The sequence below is a fragment of the Vanessa tameamea genome, chromosome Z (genome assembly GCF_037043105.1).
Source record: "Vanessa tameamea isolate UH-Manoa-2023 chromosome Z, ilVanTame1 primary haplotype, whole genome shotgun sequence".
In the NCBI taxonomy this organism is placed as follows: domain Eukaryota; kingdom Metazoa; phylum Arthropoda; class Insecta; order Lepidoptera; family Nymphalidae; genus Vanessa; species Vanessa tameamea.
The window spans coordinates 531,866-555,408 of NC_087341.1; the positions used below are offsets into that span (position 1 = coordinate 531,866).

Consider the following 23,543-nt stretch of genomic DNA (forward strand, 5'->3'; position numbering starts at 1 on the left):
ATCGGGAAATTAATTATTGAATATTGTTTACTTTCATAAAAAGTGTTGATCATTTTTATCACAGTACTTTAAGCAAATAATTTATATATTTTTGTGTGTTTTTTTGTTGTAATGTTTAAAATATAATACTTTAAAAGATTTTAAAATACATAATAAATATTTGCTTAATTATAACGGGTTTTTTTTTGAGAAAAAAATATTGATATTAAAATCTTAATAATATTATTACAATACTAATTTTTCTTAAATTAAATTATGAATAATTAAGTTAATATTTTAAAAAAATATATAATTATTTGTAATATTTAGAACAGTATTGAGTCCAATATTCCATTAATCGTCTTTTTCCTTTAGTACCACATCTGTATTAAATAATCTGTGTGCGAGCGAAGCAGTGCGTACGCGCCTCTGAGTTATACTCATTATACGAGTTGCGCTTGCGAGCGAGGCTGACGTGCCCCGACAGCGCTTGTGTCCCGTGGGCTCCAATGTGTTTCCCAAACTGTGGCGTAGCTAGCATGTGCCGTTGAACAAGTGCTTGTGATAGAACGATGAACGTGGTCCTCGTGGTGTTGCTGCTGGCCGCGGCCGCCGGCGCCGAGTTCCAGGAGAGAGGTAAGCCTCCCGTCTTACACCCGCCACGCTTTGCCTCTACCACCGCAACATGTTGGCACCGAGCCTCATGTTGTGTACAAGGTTTCGCCACGGCGTCTAAGGTCGCCTTTGTGAACCTTTTGGACTCGATCACCTCTTCAGAATACGCGATTTGACAATTTGCTCTTTGACTCTATTGTTGTTGATGTTGGTTAATGTAACGTTATCTGTTCCAAACAGTGATTCCAATTCCCATGACTTGACAAGACGTAGATACGAAATAATTGCATCTAAATATTTGGAATATGCTGTCGAACCATAACGTACAAGAACCCGTTCTTCTAATTTGAGATTTTGGTAACATACTTTTTGAGGAACTTCTTAAATAATAACTAAATATTTTTTCGCCTTAGTTATGACAAATTAAATAAAATTTGACCTTAATAGCTCTAGCTATAGAGTTCATTTTAAAAGTAACAAATTTTATTAAAGAATAAGGTAGGTAGAGATTTTTACAAAGAAGTTATTTTGAAGTGTTTTCTAGTCTTTCGGACGAATTCTCTTTGTTTTTCACGTGGATATGAACAGTTGTATGTATTGGGTATTTCATATTACTTATTGGGTTGGTTAAAGTATCAACCGAGGTCCAGTTGCATGGAGTGTGCGAGACTCGAAAAAAAAATGTCGAAAATTCTTTATGTGCAATTGTTTGTAATGTCACGACATTACGGCTTTTTATTGTATTCATTGTTTAGCGCGCAACGTACCAACTTACAAGAATACTTTCTATAAGTACGTTTGTGTTCCGAAAAAAAATCATATGCGACGTATTTTGTTTGATATAACGTTATTATCTAAACTATTTATTAATAAAAACAATGATCTTAAAAATATTTATATATCGTAGTAAATAAAGATATCTTGACGCTCAATGGTAAATTATTCTTGGTATCTCTCAATGTCGAGAAAACCTCGGGAACTAATGTGTGTAATGTTTGAAAGAGTTCAAATATATCTCTATGGCCACACAATAATATTATTGTTTTATAATGTGTCCGATTTCATACAACACAAGTCGTACCACGCTTGGTTATTGTATAAGGCTGTGCTTAAAATGTTATTTTAAAATATTTTTATTTATTAATTATTTGAAATAGTGTACTTAATAAAATGAAGTAGGCCGCATCTACGGATGAAATATTTATTTTACAAAATAAAAAAGGAATCAACTTCACCTGTTAGTACGAGTACGCGTAGGCAGGACCTCGCAAGGTATTTGAACGAATTCCGCTAAACCGATTAAGTTGTATACAAAAGTATACATTTTGTGTTAGAGAAAATAATCTAGTATTATCTAGTACATACTAATAACTTATTTATATATATTTTTAATGAACCCTTAAGTCGATAAAAACTAAACTAAAATTTAAAGAAACATTTTTCTATCAAGCTGTTTCATTGCGATTTGGTACCGGTAACACGTGTGGTGGATTTCCATCCGACTTATTTAAGTTTCTTCAAATCATGTCTCCGACTGCTGAGCACGAGATCATTATAAATAGAAAGAAAGCACACGAAAATTAATTGGTGGTTCGCCGGTTTGATTCCGCAATATCCGGAAGATTCATGAGTTCTACTGGGCCACTGGTACTTAAATAGTTCGTTGTGATTTAGGTCGAAAATATCGAATTATCGCTGTACACAAATAATTTAAAGCCTTTTTTGATTTGTTTTTTGAGTAGGTTTTATTACATTACATGGAAGCGTGTACGTTACTTATTTTATTAATTCAGTACAAGATAATAAAATAAAGCTTAAATTCACATCCAGTGAAGGCTTATAATAAATTACAAGCAACGTAGTCTGTCTGAGGCCATTTTAAGCGATAATAATTCGGTAAAAATATCACAGATACAAAATCTAACTTTAGACTTATTCGAGCTAACTTAGTCGTCACTGTATATGAGACTTCAGTGTGTTTAGTTAAAATATATATATGTTAACATAAGTTAAAAATTTAAAAACATTTATTTTACTCACAAGCATTTTAAAGAGATATAGATGCTACTGATCCTTTGTCTGTCTCCTGTCTCGTTATTTTAATAGGCAGCTTATATGGCTTCAAGCTCGAAGTCCTTTGTTTGAAAACTGGCTCAAAAAAGTTATCAATTTTTTACTGTCAAAAAGTTTTAAATAGTAATGGAGAGTGAGATCGACAGAGCTGGTTGAGTGCCTAATCTATCGGCCTTATTAGAGTGCCGTCACATCGACGAGTATGAAGGAATGTCAGTAGGAGAGTGCACCTGTGTTTGCCTACACAGTTATATTGAACGAATTAAATACAAGGCTCTAAACAACAATTAAAATCAGATTAAAGTAAATATAAAATACGGTTGTTAAATATAAATAATCATTAAAATTCTGATTAATTTTATTTAATAACTAATATATTCAATCTTCGAGTTAATTGTTATTCTAAATAACTATTGGAATCCATTTTAATTTTACAATACATCAAAATTAAAAATGTTACCATGTGACATTTTATAATAATTAATTATATATATACAAACTGAACCTGTGGCGTTACTCGTGCGAAATTTACAAAACATTACCTATAGCACACATACCTTTCCCCCTCGAGGGACGAATTAAAAGAAGTACCCCTAGTTATCTTACCAAATTTCATCTAAATCGGTTCAAAGGTGTGAAGAGGTAACAGACACTTATTTTCGCATTTATAATATTTGAATAGATGTTATATCAATAAGTAACGTACCAAGCGACATCTCCGCGTACTGCGTTAGTACATCTTAATCCTTCAATGAACAAACATCGTAATTACTCTTAAACTAATAGTCAAGCGTAAATACATTTATAGGAAACGAGTAAATGTAAACTAGAGTTATCATTTATCTCATTGTTTTTCCCTCTGTAATATATAACTATATATTTTATTATAGCTAACTCATAAGTCGATATGCTGGCACATAATTTTTTGTTCATTTTTGTTTTTGTTCAGCGATAAATTAAATAAATATTTTTTACATAAACAAAATATAGGTAATGATCTAATTTTTAATATAATGAACAACCTGTAACCTAATTTTTATATATAGAGATTTTAATAATTTTTACCAATAAGTTAATACGTTTTTAATATAATGTAATAAATGATTTATAAACTTCCTAATATTTGCATGCTGTATCTGCCTTAAAAGATAATGCATTTAGAATTAAGCTACACTGTATTTCTTTTTACCCAATATTGTATTAATGTAATTATCACTGGTGGATCTTAAATAAATAAATAAAATAAATAATAGAGCGAGTACACACTCACCAGTTGTTCCATAACCTAAACATCGTTAATTACACCGGTTTTAATGGTGATTGAGTCAGTGTAATTAAAAGTGCATGAAGCACTCTAACTTCTTAGATCCCATTTAAGAAATTTTTCTTCAATAGCCAACATCTATCGACAAAAATGACCACTTACGCAAAAATATTTCTTATTTTTATTGTTTTTTTTTTTATATAAAAAGGATGCTCGCATTTAATCTCGTTGAAGCGAAAACCATCGTTTATAGTTAAATTTTCATTTCAGATTTTCTGCGTCATTTAAAATGTCTAACGAGGAAGTCTTTAGGTTTTCTAGACTATGTACTCCGGACCTAACGTTACACCGCGTCAATGAATAGTGGGACGGAAGAGAAATCGAGAAAAACTTGTGCGCCAAGTTTTATGACATTTTAACATCTTTCCTTACACATATCGTTAAGTAGAATGAAAATAATTACATCCACGGCGCTGAACCAACTTGTTTTCTGCGCATACGATATTAAAACGATTGCGACAAAAAAGAATCGTTTTAAAACTGGTTCCTTGGTAAAATGAAGTACCGAGCCAAACATGTCAAAATAATAAAAAAAAGTGTAGTGCTTACCCCGCTTCCGGGATATCAATAAAACGGAAGCTATTACGAGTATGTATGTGAAAAAAATTAAAAGACACCCTCGTGGCCCGCTGCACATCCCGGGTAGTTTGACAAGTGTTCAGAGTTTTTATAGATTCAACTCCCAGAATGGGAAGGAAGCGTCGCCCACGCACTTAATTAGTCGCCAATTGAATAGAGCCACCGATATCCAGGGCAATTCTGCAATACTTATCCCTCCATAAGATCCATTTTTATCCCAAAGCATTGAGATACAATTCCGTACATACCTTTTATAATAAATATAACATACCTAAGAACAGCACCACGTTTGTTACTCGCGAACGAATCTCAGAACAGTCTTTTATTTAATAAAACATCGTTGCGATGTTCGGATAGCAATGCTTCGTTTAAGTCGTTCGTTCGTACTCTTGCATAATGACAGTCGCTTATTCGTATAACAGACGGATTTGACGATATTAAATACTAACGGTTTTGGAAAATCTATTTAATAGAGAAAACCGGAGCCAAATCCATTGCGCTCGTTCAGAGATTAGTCCGCACGCCGCGAGGAATGTGCTCTGGTAATTTATTTTGCAAAGTACTGATGTACTGTTGATAGTGATATCTTGAATCCTAGCCTGCCTGCTTTCACTCACACATACACACCCGATGCGCTGATAACAGAACAATCACAGACATGAAGGTATTTACAGGGAGTGACAAATCATGAGTTTTACGTGACTCTACATTCATAATGACATTTCGTAAATTTTGATATGCGTTTAACATATTTTATACGAGCCTGGGCCCGTTTCTTTCGCGTGAATATTTGTTATGGGTATAATGGTAGTTGATTATACATATATATACAAATAACCAAAACATGTACTACAAACTTCTGATTTTATGTCAACGATATAATACTTTATATCGATAGTCAACAATGATATTATTATAATATTGTGAATTTATTGTATGGAAAGATTCAAATTTTAATATAATCATTCAATAAAAAAGCATCATAGTGAACTGTAGCATTAAGCTTGATAGTCAATGGAAATAAAGGTCCGATGTCATGTATTCCATTATTTTAGCACTTATTATATAACAACAACATCATATACATATAAACAACAGATACATTAAATCACTGTTGTTGAATGTAATAAAAATTTCGATCAGGATATCAAATGGTCTTTTGAATGCAAGTTTTAAAAACCGAAAAAATGATGTGCTTGTACCGAGCTCGGGTGTTTTTTTGAAGGTTAAATAAAGTTAGTTCTTTTGTTCTTCACATTAATATACTTTGTCCTTAAAGCCGTCCGTTACAAAAACTCCATAGCTGCACGTCTCGTCTGTTTTTTGTGTTTAGTATTGGCACTTCACAGTGACACGATCGGAGTAAACGAAATATGATTATTTTAAAACGCTGTGAAGTCAAAATATCGCTTAACTTGTGACGAGATAAAGTTCTTTTCCGATCGAGTCATTTCTTAAGTTATTACTTTACGATAGTGACTAACTCCCGTGATGATTTCACTAGTCAACAGCTATGTGGTCCTTGTAACATGCGTCTCGTTTATAGTCGATTGTTATTACAAATGTGCCAGGCGGCGCGTCGCTGCGCGGGCGCAGACCAATGTTAAAATCATCTAGGTTATATTACACTAATTAAAAACAATACCCATTTCAAATTATTACACAATTGCAGGATGTATTAAACCAGTTTTCGGAGTGTTATACTGACCGTGATGAACTTCGTTAAGACTTCAGAAATGATAATTTTAAAATTGTTTTAATAAGATGTATGTTGCTGTAAAGTTGCACTATTGGAACTTTTGTGTTGTGAACACACGTTGGTGACAAGTATATGATCTGTAATTATCTTAATTTATCAATTGAAGTTTTGGAATGTTGTGTTACTGATTTACTGAAGAGTTGTGAAGACAAATAACGTTCCTGCACTTGTACAAGTCAGGCTTCATGCTTCAACAGGGTTTTGACGATGTCATGTTTTACAAGGTTTTATTCGATATATTTTCATGTAAACGGAAAATCAACCGAATGTAAGGTAAGTAAGAAGTCTGAAGAGCATCTTACCTCAGTAAACGTATTCCTGTATTACCGAATCGTTTTAGGAGTACGAGATAGGGCTTCGCATATCAGCGAACCGTTAAATTAAGTATTCTATTTATTTTACCTTTTATATAGTATTTTATGACTGATCTATATCTACTTCTCTTTAATATAAATAATATAATATAATAAACACTTTGAGGAGAATATAATTGTATGAATGTCCATGAACCGAAAGCTTTTTTTTCTGATATTTTTATAAAAATTGATTTGAATTGATTATACAATGGTTCTTCTGTGTCTACCAAAAATTGCTCTCATCTGTTTCGTATATGCCATTTGTTTATAGATGACGTATATATCCAGTTTTCTATTAACCGGTTCGATAGCAACTTAGCTTGAACGAAATTATAAAATAATTAATTAAGATTTTGAATATAGCGTGGAATAGAAAGTAATTCCTAAATTAATTTTAACATAAGTCAACGTATTCGCGTCGATCGTTTATGCAAAGATCATGTTCAAAGAAAACAGTTGTTCCGTGAATCGTCCATTTTGTAAGATATAGTCAGCTGTACTTAACATTTACTCAAACATAGGTGGGTCTTGATACTGGTCTTATCGAGTGTGTAGTTTTATTTATATGTATACCTTGTTAAGCTATTATATATGTCTCCAATTAAAGAAATATTTTTACATATAACTTGTCTCTCTAAATCTGTATGTATGTATCATAAATAAATATTATCCTATATATTATATATGATTATAAATGACTATGCTAATCTGAAAATCAAGTGATTGACTGGCTTGATGATACAAGTGAGTGATATAGTGTATTGGGGCGACTAATAGTTTTAAAAGTATTGAGGTCATTAACCTATCTCTTTTATGTTGAGCGTTAATATACATATATAGACGTGTAATTGATTTACCTTTGGTGTAGGAATGAAAACAACATATATACAGGTTTATCGGTAATTCGACGTATTCCCGTTAGGAGGTGATAGGGGTGACTATTTGCGATAATTTTAACCCCCATATGCATGATGCAAAAGTGAACCATTTTTAAGTAATCAATTTTTTTAGATTTTTTCAATATGATATGATCATATTGAGGTAACTTAAACTGAGTAATTTTAAACGTATCCGTTAAACGTAACCCAGACGCATCGCGAATCAAGTTTCAAATCGTTTTCCTTTGCTGAAAATCCAGTATTGATGTTGATTAATTTTGTCTATCAATTCGTGTCGTGTCGATGCTGTCGGATATTTCGTGTTGATAAAATAGAGCATACTATGCATTGTTTGAAGTTCACTACGTTGATTGTTAAAGGTAATTAAAAAAGCCGTAGTAAGTACAATGAATGAAACTTGTCTTAGAGAATAAAAGTGCAAATGTATTGTAAATGTAATTAATATTCAACTAAACTTAGTATATAATTTCGAAGAACTGCAAAATTTGATTTTTTTTTCATTATTGTTTCTTTTAGCTCAGCGCATAGACACTGGTGCAAAAAGTACAAAACACTTCTTACACCGCTTTTGCGATTACAGTATAGTTCCTTGTGTATAATTACACGGGCTCACTCACCAGTCGAACTGGAACACATGACTTAGGATTGACGATTATCGACCACAAGTAACTTTTTATTTCTCCTGTTCACTTCTGATTTGTAATAATGTATTCCACGTCAAATATTTTAAAAAGTCTTTAGCCAATATAAAATTGTTATAAATTAAAAAATTAATGTCAATATATCTCTGTGAACACCGAATGCCGTTTCAAAGAGTTGGTACAACTTGTTGATCAGATGTTATGTCCATACAGTGGAACTAGCGATCCGATGAAGTCGTTAATTTCTTTCGATTTTGCAATGCTGTCAAAGGCAGTGGATTGAATTTTTTTTTAATTTTTGTGCACTTTAAAACTGGATAGACAAATTTTAAATGTGTCCAGTCTTTTTGATAGCAAGGCGAAATTTGAGCTGCTGCGAAAGATTGCATATTCTGTATTAGTTAATATGTATTGTTACTTTGTTTTCGTTATAATTATAAATAGTTTTATCTTAACAGCTTAGTGTCATTGATACTAATAATATGTTATATATTATAGTTGTTTTCAAAATTCGAAATACAATAATGCATTTCTGGTACATATTTATTTATTGTATTTAAATTAACAACTACATTTTCTGATTCTAATTTTAAAGCATCTTGTTAATATTAAATATTATACTAATACTGCAACGTATATTATGTATGCATGAACATAATATTTTAATAAGATCTTTTCTTTCTAAGACCTTCACAGGAACGCAATCTAAGCGATATTATTGTATTTTGGATGATGGGGATCAATATACCGTAAGGCAACCTCGCTGCTCCATTGCTGGTTGGTAGATGGTGCAATTGATGCTGATTGGTATGCTTTCAACGCTAATTTCAGATATAACCAAAATTAAAACAAATAAAATCTCAGTGTATGCAAAACATTGGCCTGGATTAGAGCTTAGTATCATCCGCTAAGATCCACGTATTCCTTCCTCTTCTGCTCAGGTTTTACACCAAATAAACGATTATATGCTTTTGAAATTATTCACTAATTAATGATCAAACGCAATATACTTCAATAATTGAAAAATATTCTATATACATATTTTTTATTTACATAAAGTCCTTAAATAAAAAGTAAAAATTAAGTCTGTTAATTTTCGTATGTGTTCTTGTATCCCATGCACATAATTCAAAACTTTTTTAATTTAGTTGGGCGGCTAATTGCAGTGGTTTTTAAGCCATTAAACTAATTGATAACGCTAGCGGACATCGATACGCAACCGTTGAATACGATCCATTCAAAAGAAGTTATTTTTAAACTGAGAACTTTTGGAGGCTTTTACATTTGGATGATGGATGTGGGAATTCAATTTCATTATCTGAGAAGGTGTTTGTGTGAATAAAATCCTTTATCTAATTAAGAAAATGTACTTATTGAAGACATTTTATTTTATCTGCTCTATTATTTATTATTAAACTATTATAGAAATAGTTATGTTTACTGTAAACAAATAAATATTTTCTTAATTTAATATTTTAAATGAATTCTACATTCCAAATTATATTTAAATAAAAAAAATACAAATTGATTTTAATTTTAGACTATTTATGATGCAATGGACGCAGATTCTAGATCTTAACACGACTTTTATTTGCCTGTTCTTGCCTTCACTGTAGCTCATGCAGATAACTTCAATCTATTAAGACTTTTATTTCAAGGCTTTTAGATAGTCCTTAATAATCAACAAAATCTTAATAGTATATCTCACGAATATTGTTATTTAATTACATTAACCATTACTTTTTAGCATGTTGGGTTTGTGTGACACTTTGTCTTGATCTTGGAATTCTAATTATTTGACTTGTTCGATTACTTCTTTAATTTTTAGCTTATATATATTTATTGTTTAATAAAAAAACATGGAACTAATCCTTATTGACTTCCAGGCAAGATATATATTGTATATATAATTGTATTTAACTAACATAACTTCGTATTTTAAAAGAGTAACTACTGAGTTTTTTCCGGGTCTTCTCGGTATAATTTACATACCGAACCGGTGGTAACTTCACTTAATATAGTCTTGTAAAAATATTCAAAAGTTTTTGTAAAAGCACACTTGAATTGAAATTTTGATTTTGTAAAAAATGTCTTCTATGTCTAGTGACTTGTTTATAGGCTGCAAGTAACAGGGCCTTAGGTTCAAATATGAGTTGAATTAAAAATATATATATATCAATTTAAATCGACAAAGAAACCTGCTATACAATTCCAACCTAAAGTATCAACCAAAATATCACCCTAAAGACCGCTGTAAACATACATATATAGTTTTATATTAAATGTCAATCTTAAGTATTACACTGTCATCAGTGCCGACAAAGTAGCAAGATGTTAAATTCCACGGAGCTCAGTACGTAGCGTCAGTTTACCGATCCCATGGCCACAACAATTTAATTATTACCATTGTGACCGCGTACACTACGCGTAACGTAAATACTTAATACCACCGACCTCGCCATTAAAACTAACGTAATCATTTATTATATAAATATTAACAATGGAGTACTTTTCATAAGATTTTTAGTCATGTACATAATCGTGGTGACGAGGCCTGTTGCAGTTAACGTTGATCAATCATCAAATCACGATGATTCTTCTAGCAATCAGCAATGATGTAAATATAAATTTATAAAATTAATAAATAGTTCGTAAAATGGCGTAACAACTGTGCCGTTTTAAAGCGTCCTTAACATTGTAACTATTACATATAATATTGTAAACGTTTCAGTCAACGGTGCATTCTCTTTATAATTAACCTTGGCTTTGTTTATTTTCTTTAACCTCGTATCGCTCGCGCAAAGCTTCGCTCGTTCATTTTTAATACACACGATACACATACATATAAAAAAGAATATATAAAACATACACACACATACATCAATCTCACAAACACGAAATACACATATTAATACGACAACGAAGACTTCGACTACATTGCCTGTGTTCTTAAAGCGAATCTTCACCGATATATTGGATCAATATATTGTTTTATGGTGTCAAGTAACGAAAGAGTTTTAAAAATAGAGCTAATATTTCTATTATCAAGGATACAAAGGCGCTCTTGTTTAATAAAAACGTACTTCTCCAAGCGCATTTGACGTGCGAGTGGATTTGATAAAATCGCGTTCGCAGATATTACAATTGTAATTATACTTTAAACCACGGCTCTGGGTTTTTATCACTCGATTCATACAACTATTTATACAAGGCGCCCGCTACATATACATTCAAACGAAGTAATGGGCATTTTCATACATACGAATAAAATTTTCATAACCATCCTCGTACCGTGCAAATAAGACGAATATATAAGGATGTTTTTTTTTTTTTAATGCAATGGTTATCAATGCTAATTAACATGGAATTTATAACGGTAAAGGTATTTCGTTTGTCAGTGTCCTAATGCGGGACTTCTAAATCCAATTCCAATGTGCCGTGTGTCAAATGTCGAGTGTTAATGTCGAGTGTCGGCTCTCGTGCGTCCCGACACAGTTTCCACACCTCGCATCGGAGCGTGCTCAATCTAATTGTTGATTCATTACTCTAGATAAATTTTTGTCGAGGGAACTGTTTCATGTTAGAATAGTATAATGCACTTAAACACTTTAAATCCTCTGAAACATTTGCATTCATTGAAATGGTCAATATATTATATGAAACTAATATATAATTAAGTTTCAATGCTGAATGGATGAAACTGTGAAACTATTAACAAAAAAAAATACATTCATTTTTATTAAGAAAACTTCTATCTAAATCATTTATTTGAGAATATTTTTAACTTAATTATAATTTATTAATATTATTGTTAATAATCGGTTTCTTCTCTTGAGATAGAAATAAATGTAATATTGTACATATTTATGAGTTAAGCGGTTGACAACAACAATGCTATTAATTAAAATGATGTTCAAGACTAACCGCAACTAGAGAATTAAGAATCGCACACACAAACGTTTTTGAAATATGATTGATGACTCTGAGACAATCTTTTATATTTATCTATAGTCCATAATTATGTAATGCGTTGACACGTTTACGCTCTACGTAATAACATACAAACACAAATAGTAAGTGTCCTAATAGAGCAAGAATAAAAAATCTTTTGATTAGTCATACATTTTTCGTGTTATAACTTGTCTTATTTTGTGTTTGATAGATTGTCGGATATGACAAAGTTGTTGCTGTAGGCTGCGTCGGTGTCGGTATAATATTTTTGTGCTGTTTTCCTTAAAATGTAATATTTATAATGTTATAAAATTTTATCTTCAAGTATCAGATCAATAAATCGCATGAATTTATTTTTAAACATTTGATATTCAACATCGAATTAATATTAAGTAACATGAAACAATATATTGTAATATAATATACTTTTGTATTGTAAAGAGTCATAAAATGTCGGGGCTAGATCATTATGAATATTTATAGTAAATAAAATATTTGTTATACTGTTCTATAAGCAGTTGAACGTTGTCCGTATTATGAGTAATTAGTTCATTAAAAATGCCTTGATTAAAGCCATTCGCGCAAAATGTATATATTCTCACTGTATAAATGTATTGTAGCACGCACACACGCTCAAGTACAATGTACAATACTGTGTGAACGCTGCACTAGGTCGACCAGATGTGTTCCCTTAGCAAGGATAGTCTCTTCGTGGTAAAGTTTTTCTGAATAAAAAGATGCATTTCAAGAAAATGCGGGCGACCTTTATCGTTTTTGTATATCTATTTGCACGCGATTCTGGGACAATTGATTAATTAATACAGTATCTCGCTCAGCTAATTCTAAAGTTCTTGTTGGACTTGACTTTTCTGAAGGCACTTCGGTCTAGTATTTATGGTCAACGTAAATATGAGCGAAATCATTCGCTGATACGGAATCGCAGTGAGTCTGACTTCGGCGCCAGGCGCTAGCATTGATATGTATTTATACTTATAGTTCTTCTAAGTTTAATTATTTATTCATTATCACTCCTTTTTTGCTGAAATATCTTCACTGCTTTATTATGCTTTGATGATTCATTCATAGAGAATAAAGATATTTGAAATCACCAAAATATCCACCCAAAATCATTAAAATAAATATATAATCATTGAATTAAGTATTGTACCAGTTATATTACGATATCATTAAAACAAAAAAACGACGTCGACTCGCGCTCAGCCTTCGCTAATCTATTCGAATACCCTCTGATTGTTTAAACAGAAGTCTGTGACGACACTACACAAAGAATGACCCTCCGCGACACGCATTTATCGCAAATGTTCCATATACGTTTTACAAAAAACTTCAAGATGAACAATCACACGTCGAAAACCAATTACAGCTGTATTGTAACAACAAAGTGATATCATTACACCAATAGATCTTAATAAATTAGTTGAGTCAGCGCGCGCGCACCTAAGGAATTGGGCCGAGGATAGTCGAAGGTGGCCGAAGATTAACGAGTGTTCCCGAAGGCGGCCACGGAGGGGAGGTCGGCAGTCCGTGACGCCTCTCGTCAGCGGAGTGTGACGTCTCCTGCCCATGATGCCTCATGACTCCATGAAATAGATCCCATAATTCTTCACAATCAATCATCGCTACAGCAAAAAGACACGGTCCACGGGCATGTGTTTTCTTTCGATTCTGCCTTCGTAGCTATAAGTCGGATTACGTGCAAATTAACTCATTGATTGAACTTAATTAGTTTCTAATTGGCTTAACGTTTTACAAATTTAAACACGCACCGACAAATATATTACGTTTCATAATTTTAAGAGTTTTATAAGACGATTCTCCATTATACTCATAATATAAACAGTATAAGAATTAGGTACATTTAAACAACAATGGCTTGATATTTAATCGTCAAATGTCCATGAATCCACGCTAACTTATAATTGGATACACAGTTTACGAGTCAGTCTTTGGAAGTGATTGTTAATGAAAATGAATCGAAGTTAATTCAGCTTCGCGTGTTGACGCGAACGAGGCTAATTAAGGTAGGAACGAAAAGTAAGCCCGTGATCACTCTCGGCACTACCGTCACCGTCACCATTTCATGACCAGCATCCACGCAAGGCGAATATACAATTGCGCAGTATTATATCATACCAGCAAGAATATTTTAAAAAATATACGTCTTAAACCTCATGACTTATTGAGCTAAGCAGTGATAACACTTTAAACTGATCGCTGACGGAAATAAAGAGCGCCGTACTTGCTTAAAATCAAAATTTGCTTCGTACGCGACTAGATTACGAAACTTTGACTTAAAAGGTCTAACCAAAGAGAATTTGTCATTTACAATATATATATTTTTAATTTATTAGATTTATTATATTATATTTGATCTTAAGAATATTTTGCTACATTTTATGTAAAGTAATTCAGAGTATTTTTAAGGATTACATAATTATCATGTTTACAAATAAACTACTATTTTATAATTTTTAAGAAGTTTTGCTTTTATCTTAAATTTCGAATTACACGATTAAATGCGAAACTGTATTCAGTGTTATAGAGAAGGAACATATACGGATACAACGAGAAAACTTTATTTTGAATCTTAAAAGAGCCAAAATGGACGAAAAGATTAAAAAATTTAAAACAGGAAAATGTTGTAATTAAAGCTAACCTAAGATTTATTTATAAACATCCTTTAATATTGTAACTGCTATCAGAACTGTGGATGACACAACGCGTTTGCGGTTAATTTATGTATGCAACTTTTAGACATTATCTAATTTCATGAACTATTAGTCGATATAGGAAATTATTTAAAATACAATAAAATATCATTTAAATATAGGTTTATATTTATTACACAAAAGTAGCCGAGGTCAGGTCATCGATGGTCATAGTAGACGTTGAAATTTTAATAAAGAAAACCAGACGAATAAAATAATAAGGAAAATAAAACTATGGACAAGTTGAATTTCAATATTGTACTTTGTGTAACGATAATGTGCACAGTTAGCGCAGACATATGCGTCTCCTAGAGTGTTAGCCATTTTTTTGCGACCTCCCGGCGAGTCTTCACGTATAAATGTTTTAACGATCTAGTGGTTTAAGCGCTTAGAATCTTCTAACTTCCAAGGTTCACGACATTAAACACGTAAAAAACGGATTTTTTTTAATTACTCTAACAAAATGTACATTATAAAAAGGGGTTAAAATATTATTTAGTAACAATATGTATTGTTAAGTATCTACAGTAGGTAACATACGTATTTTTTTATTGCTGTTAACGTTTTTTTCTCTTCTAATTGCTACACATGCACGATATATTAAACTGTAAAAATATTATATTAAAATAGTCATTGACTATAGTATAGAGCTCCTATCCTTTACAATTTTAATAATCAGATATTTTTAACAGTATTTTGTAGAATTAAACCCATCTCGGTACTTACAACTGTACCTTGTAAAGGAAAACATCGTATATAAAATTTATTACACAGCAAGGTGGATAAGTTCCCTCTTAAAAGGAGAGGAGGTTTTTGTCAAGTAGGTAGAATACACTATTAACGGACTAAAATAAAGCAATCCTTCATTATTGAGGAGGACTGAGGAAGGACTAGAGAGATTGTTAAGTAAATACATTCTATTAATCTTTATAAGTAGTCAATACGTATAAAATTAGGTGAAAGACACAAATACATTTGTAACGTATTCGGCACTCGCTCTCGGTCGTATTGTGTTTTGTCACGCTTGCCTGCCTCCCTACGAGATGGCCTCTGGGTTCAACTATTTTCAAATACACATACGTTAATTCGTACACATATTACATACGAATTTATTTATAATGGTATTTCGTTAGTCGCGCTATTTATGTACGGGTTAGGGTTTACATCTGGCTGTGCTTTTTATATCATCCTCATAGAAAATAAACATTGCCAATTGTATAATTAATATTGTATACTATGAGAAACTTTTATATTATTCAAGAAATGTGTTAATTAATTAACTCGATGTATGTTTAATGGTCAAATTGTGACGCAATCACGATACACACTCAGTCATCAATTTAGATATGATATACAAAAATGTGTCCAATAAAAATAGGTTCCTTAAAGTAATGTCTATAATAATATATAACAAATTAACTCAATTATTAATACAAGAAATTTAAATTAATATGTTGTATGAAATGTTGGTCCAAAATTAAATCCGCTACCTTCGTTTAATATCCACGAACTCTACCTATTGCGCGGTCTAGGCCTTATAAATGATAGAGAGAATAAACAAAACATTACCTGAGCGAGCTCCGTCTTGTAATAATATAATATTATTAACCAACTGGTCTATTAATATCGCTGTGTGAATTAGTATCAGATTTCGAACGTCTCTGTCATTTTTTTTAACGTGGAAGATATACTTACATGAAATTCAATGAGCCGGTTGTTATAAATATTAATTTTTATTTTTGGAAATAAATTTATATGTACAAATCAACAGTTCAAATTAACTAAAAACATTCATACATGCATATTAATAAATAATACATTGTATATTCTTGTAAAGTATTTCTGAAGTTAATGGAACAAGTTTTGATGAAAGTGTGAACAATAATTAATCTTACTAATATTGTGAGTGCAAATGTCTTTACGGATGGATTTCTGAAACTCAATCACGCCACAACGGCTGAACGGATCAGAATGAAATTTGGCACCAGCAGTGCTATTACGATCACAGTATAACGACTGTTGCTATCAAATATTTGTTGCGGAATGATATCAAATCAAATCAAAAAAATATAAATCAGTATTACGGACATATGCAGTAGAATAATACTCCATAATAATTTATCAATTGCAACATTTATCGATCCGCAACAAATAATTGATAGCAACAGTTGCTATGCTATAACCACAATAGCCCTACAGGTAACGCCGCGGTCGGAAACTAGTTTACCTTATAAACTACATTACTATTATAAAACTATACTTTTCCCCGTACAGTTTCCATTTAGAATTATTTGCCGCATATTATAACAAGTGACTTACAAACAGATTACTTTAACGTTCATTACTATATATTATATTATATGTATTCATATATAACATATATATTCATATATACATAATATGTATTCATATATACATAAATAATTTATGTTACTAATAAAATATCGTACTTATAGTCCATAGATTATGAATTTTGCATTATATCTTATCCTTAGCCAAAGGTTTACTGAAAGAAATTGCTGACTTAGTAATGACACCTCCTCTTGTTTTCCGTATTCCTTATTCTTTTTTGCTATTTTTAACATAAATATAATTCAAAACAAAAGATAGGGCCTAATACATAAGCCGTATTCACAATAGAGAGCTGATGAAATAGACGCGTAATAAAAAACATTCCTACAATAAAACCTCCACGCAATTGTGGTTGTTAATTTTAATTCGACGCTTCGTAAACATAGCTTTGCGATACACGAGCCAACACGATAGACACAAATCACTACGTGACGTTGCGAATGACAATATTTTACTTGGATAAAGAAACATTCTGAAAGATCGTCACGGTGGCGAATGGCAGTAATTTCATTTATAATCATTGATTACACGTTTTAAAATTTAAACGGCTTGTTGAGCCGCTAATTTATCGTCGACTTGATTATATGCAGTTATTGGTGTTTAAGGACAACGTTTTCTTTTCTTGTCCCTCATAGAAATTATCATATTAATTACGTTTTTCAATTAGTATTTTGAACGCGCAACGAGAGCGATTCTCAAGACTTTGAAGATTTTATACATATCACGTTTGAGTTAAATGATATTCTTCCAATCTTCTATTCTAAGTTTTTTAATTAGAATTACAATATTTCAAAGATACGATTACCAGTGCACTAGTGATAAAGACTCGCGCTGAACACCGTCGTTCCGATCTTAATTACAATTAAAGACACTCCGTCACAATGAAATTTAATAAACATCACTCAGATCTGGAGGCCGTCTGCTGGCCGTCACGAGCGCGGAGTCCAATTGTCAGTGAGTCAAGCACTGATCAGCATTTGTTGGCCCTCGGTCAAGTCCCTTGTCAATGCTTATTGTGATCATCGTTATTGGTAGGTAAACATGTGTTCATTGAAGATCATTTAGCGCGATCCTTGCAGCTGCCTCTGCGTCACAGATTTTAGTAGATTGTTTCCGGTTTTCATAAAGAACATTTACCATTTGATTCTTGTAAAATCATGTTATACATTATAATTGAATGGATCGAAGTGGCAACTGAATAAAAATATTATATGTTTGTAGTAGTAGTTGCCTCTAAAGGTACCGCTGTTGGATTTTATTCAAGAGAAAGGGTTTTAGGAAATTTCAAATTTAGTGATGGGAAATGCGGTTGATTTATTATTTCAGTCAGTCAATAAACATAATAATAGATTTCAGAGTGTGCATAAAAAAATAAATCATTCGATTCGTATTCACTTACCTAAGTTTGGTCCAAAACAACATATTCAGCCCAAAACATTTGTCCAAAATGTTAATTCATGATTTCTTATTCTTCTCCCTTACTGTTAACAGTTAGATAAAACGAACAAAATAAACTTTTGTGATTACTTAGCACGAACACCATTTGTTTTATGTAAAAGCAAAGCTAATTAATAACTATTAAGCATTGTTTCCAAGTATGACAGGAAGACATATATAAAAAGATACAATCACATATATTTACGATCTCCGTCGAGAAATGACTTTGCGTTTAGAGATGTTATTAGGCTTCAGCAAATAACATCGTTGCTATTGCGAAATAAAAAAAATACTGAATCTTTACTTCTCAAGTGACCAATTTATTATTACGTAACAAATTATATTTTAAATTACATAATAAGGATACTTCGTAGCAATAGATACAATAGTTAACACATTTCATGGTAAAAAAAGTAATGACAAAAACGGGTCGACAAAAAGTTTAAAAATTGAACGTTAAGTACACGTAGACATATAGTTTCATTACTTTGCCATTATTAGCCTCGACAAAAATGTTCATAGTACAAAAAGTAAATTGCAAAGCAATGATTCTTTGAGGAGAAACATGATGGCAGCGTTTCTTATTTAACCTCATGCAAATGGGTATTCCGCAGTACTATTTAACAGATTGACTACATAAAACTATACATACAAAACTTAACATCTAGTTTATATGGAAATCTTTGATTTACAGAGATATTCAATATTAAAAGATCTTATGTATCTCTTTGTCTCAATGATTAAATATTACAAGTAAAACATAATTTACTTGTAACCAGACCTCTCTTAATCAATCAAAGAGCAATATATTATTTAATTAAACCACATTAAACTAATAATATATAAACTTCGTGACCTATTCACTGGGGGGGCAACATCAAAATTCCTTATTTATATATATTAAGAACATTGACAGCGGTTTGGTCGGCCAGCAGCTGCATAGGGTCAATTGGTGCTGACCCTAACATTAAAAGCCGACTAATTCGAAACACAGTAACGTCCTTCTCAACTCTCAAGTAAGCCAGCCTTTCGAAACCGGTCGCGATATCCGAGCTTCGTCTTGGCACTTCTCGCTGGCATTTTCTAGGCATAGCCGACCGATTAAAAGAGTTCTCATGGTGTTTTACGAAATGAAGGATGTTCGTGACATTATAACTGATCGTGTTGCAGCTTTAGGGTACGCCCAGAAACACAGATGTGCTATTAAGTGGAAGAGCTCGCAACACATGCGGGCGACCACGTGTGTCACTTTCTCTCTCCTAACGCGGTCTCGCTCCCCTGGGAAAAAGATTTTTTCCTAACGCAATTTCCGTTTTCAAAGGTTAAGTCCAATACTAGAAGCTGTAGAAAGTTTTTTATTCATATCTTAAGGTCCGGAAACGTTACTTAAAAAGCAAAACTGTTTAATTAAAACATTTAAAAAACTTAAATATTTCAGCATTTTTTCTCACAAGACTCGACATCACGAATAAAAATATCTTTACATTTTATTTCATAATTATGAACCTAGCGAAAAATGAAATAAATAAAATTATTCGCAGAAACGAGTTACTAAAATATGGTAATGCGTGTGTTTGTCTATTTTGTAGTATCGGGAACAGGTTGTGACGGAATGTGTAACGGTTTAGTTCGATGCCCGTTCGAGGCTCACTCGATAACATCTGTATTGAGCCTCGCATTCAAACATATAACAACGTTTTTTAAGCAGTTTACGCAACTTCAATCGTTAAATTTAGCTAGTTACTAACATATAAGACTAGTTGTGACCGGCGGCGTACGTCGCGTATCCATATTAGTTGTAATATTTGGTTAGGATGCTGCGGTCTGTACGGTTGTTGCGTAAAGCTAAATAACCTTTTGAATACGTAGGTACTTTAATTTCCTAAGATTTTCGTCTTTAACCTAAAAACTCTCTACTTATATACCCTAACATAATTTCAGAATAATATACTGCAATTGTATCAAATATATTTGTATTTCTCTCAACACCACGAGTATTCATGTAAGCACTACGTCACGTAGTGAAACCGGTTCTTCGTTGACATTTTACTGATCTATCCCGACTGTATTTTTTATCATAATCGGCGCAGTTGACAATCAGTGGTTCCTACCATTTAGGAGTATTATAAAGACCTTATTACAAGACCATCAATTATTATACATTATATACATTTTTACATTATAAATTTACATAAAATGAATAGAAAAAAGAATGCAACTGGTCATAGTATATTAGTTGACAAATGTACAAATTAGATGTTTACGTGATCGCCGGAGAGAGCAACAGCTAATTAGCGTCCCATGTCCAAAACACGTTCTCGAGTCACGTAGCAACGATCCATGTTCTGATGGATGTCAAACCATACCTTACTATGTACGACTAACGTCATATATTTTATTAAACTTCAAATGTATTCAAACAGACTTTATGATAAACGCCCTCGTTGTTAAATATTTTATGTTATGTAATGTTAAATAATAATTACGATCGTCATTAATTCCCTCCATCTCGTACAAACTAATAAAGTTTATTTACATTAATAACATTGTTTATTTATAAAGTGCGGCCAACTCGTGTTCGATACAAAATTTGATTAAGAAAAAATATACTAGAGCGATTGTTTTCCCGCGTAAACGCGCACATGTGCGACAAGCTTGCGCCCGCGCCCGGTTCCCATTGCGCTTGCGTGGGAACCGACGCGCCATCTTGCGCCGCCGTCCATTTTCAGAAGAGCGTTTTGTTTTTGTCCAGTAAAAGTATATTAATATTGACAGCGCGCCTTTTATTACAGTGTCCCTGCCAGCATTTCTATAAATGTATATTGGAATGTTTTAGCAAAACATAGAGCTGTCGGTCGCACAGCGCTTGCAGCTTTGACGGTTTAATGTGAGTCGAATTTTAGTTCTTAGCATATTTACGTGCCCTTTCTTGTTTCTGAAACCAATTCGATACTAAAATATTAACAAGCGCCTTAAAAACTCATTTACATTAAATAAACACTTGATAAATAAGATGAGTTAGCAGCTGCGCTAACAAATATACATATCTGGTTAAGCGAGGCTTTAATTATATGAACGAAAATTCCATATCTCATCGCGACGTTGCTTAATAGATTTGCATGGATTGATAAAAGATTGGAAAACACAAAAATGTAGTTTATACTAGCTTTCGACAACGGCAGTATTATAAATTAAAGCGCGAACAATTTAGAATAAATTTCCCAAGCCGTGCTAAGTTTTATGTTTTCATTATAAGGTTGAAGTTTTGACGAAAACACAGCGAGGAAAAAAGGGATATGTTCTCGGTGATCCGAGTGACTGAGGCAGGACAATATGAGCGACAGTCGAAATCTGACTTCTCATATAGCTTCCCGTAGACAATAATATTAACTTCGTGTTTTCGGTTAATAGATTATCACGGATGTCCGTCTCGGCCAATGGTGTACTGCTTCCGAGCGGACTGTCGCTTTCATAAACACGTTCGCTTTATGAATTTTCTGCAACAGTGCACTTTCATTCATGTGTCCAGGACAGTCGTCTTGAATAGAGCAAATGCACTATAATCTTGCTCGACTGCGCCCGCGCACGCAACCGCTCACACTCTGTAGGGTTGACCCGCCATACTAATTATAATCTTGATCGATTCGAACAAGTCGATTGATATGTAATAGAAATTTACAGATATTTAATTATTGATATTTTAGAGAAATTTTATATTGAAATTGATATCCAAGGGTTATTCAAAAATTTTTTGTCTGTAGTATAACATATTATTGGTAATTTTTTAATGTAGTTATGGTCAATAACAAACGTTGGACAACCCTAGAGAAATTATATTCCAGTGTAGGATGCAATAAAACGATATAATATTTATACACAAATATATATTTTTCGAGTTTATTAGCTGTAGTTACAAAGTATTTTGCAAATGTCTGCGTATGTGCAATTACACAATATTTTATCATTTTTCTTATTGATGTGAGTGTAATTATCTCAGAGCGTTATTTTGAGTTTAGTATTGAAAAACACGATAAATCACAACAACTAATAGAACTTTTATTTTTACTGCAATAATAATTTTTATTTATTCAATGACGAGATAGAATATTTCATTAAAATTATTGCCTTATTATTGCCGTAAAAATAACTATTAGTTGTAATTCATCGAAATAATTTTTGTGAGAAGTGTATAGGCTATAAAGTGATTTTATGTGTAATTATAATTAGCATATATTTTATAATTTTTAATGGATAGTCAATCGTTTCCTCGACAGCCGGTCCCAGCATCCGCGTCTCGGCAGGAACTTTCGATAGTACCTCGTTTCTGCGACGCACCGGACACCGGCCGGACTAGCTTGTTATCATATAGCTGAACTTGATCCGCATATAATAAAAAACTTTTCTACAAAAAAATAAAATTTTACGCATAGACTTCAATTTAAAAAAATCATTAAGTATCATAAGAAGATGTTTTGTCCCACTTACTCTGAGGATAAAATAGTTAAATAATAACAACAATGTAGATGTAAATGATATATTATTGTAAAATTAACGTAGTGTAAAGGCATATAAGCTTATATACTTTTTTGATATACTAATACGAGTTTGTTTAGAAACGACCACTGTTCAAACTCGTAAAACTTAACACCATCAATATAAAAAGAACTTAAATGTCAGTGAAAACTTAAAACTACAGAATCTTAATAAGAAATGAAATCTCAAACATCAATTCGAGACACGTTAAGTATGTGTGTGTCATAATTAATTTGATCTTAAAAATGAGCAAACAAACCCACGACGACATAATACTCGCATACATACAAACATGTTAATATTAAATGTATGCGTT

At 32.2% G+C, this 23,543-nt stretch overlaps 1 protein-coding gene across 1 annotated transcript in view; it reads left to right on the plus strand.

Moving 5' to 3' along the window:
- Positions 1–415: 415 nt before the first annotated feature.
- Positions 416–23,543, plus strand: part of LOC113403965 (epidermal growth factor receptor) — a 100,925-nt gene continuing 77,797 nt past the window's right edge. The window contains exon 1 of the mRNA XM_026644655.2: positions 416–615. Coding sequence (XP_026500440.1) covers positions 552–615 — 64 coding nt within the window. The 5' untranslated portion in view covers positions 416–551. The remainder of the gene's footprint in view (positions 616–23,543) is intronic.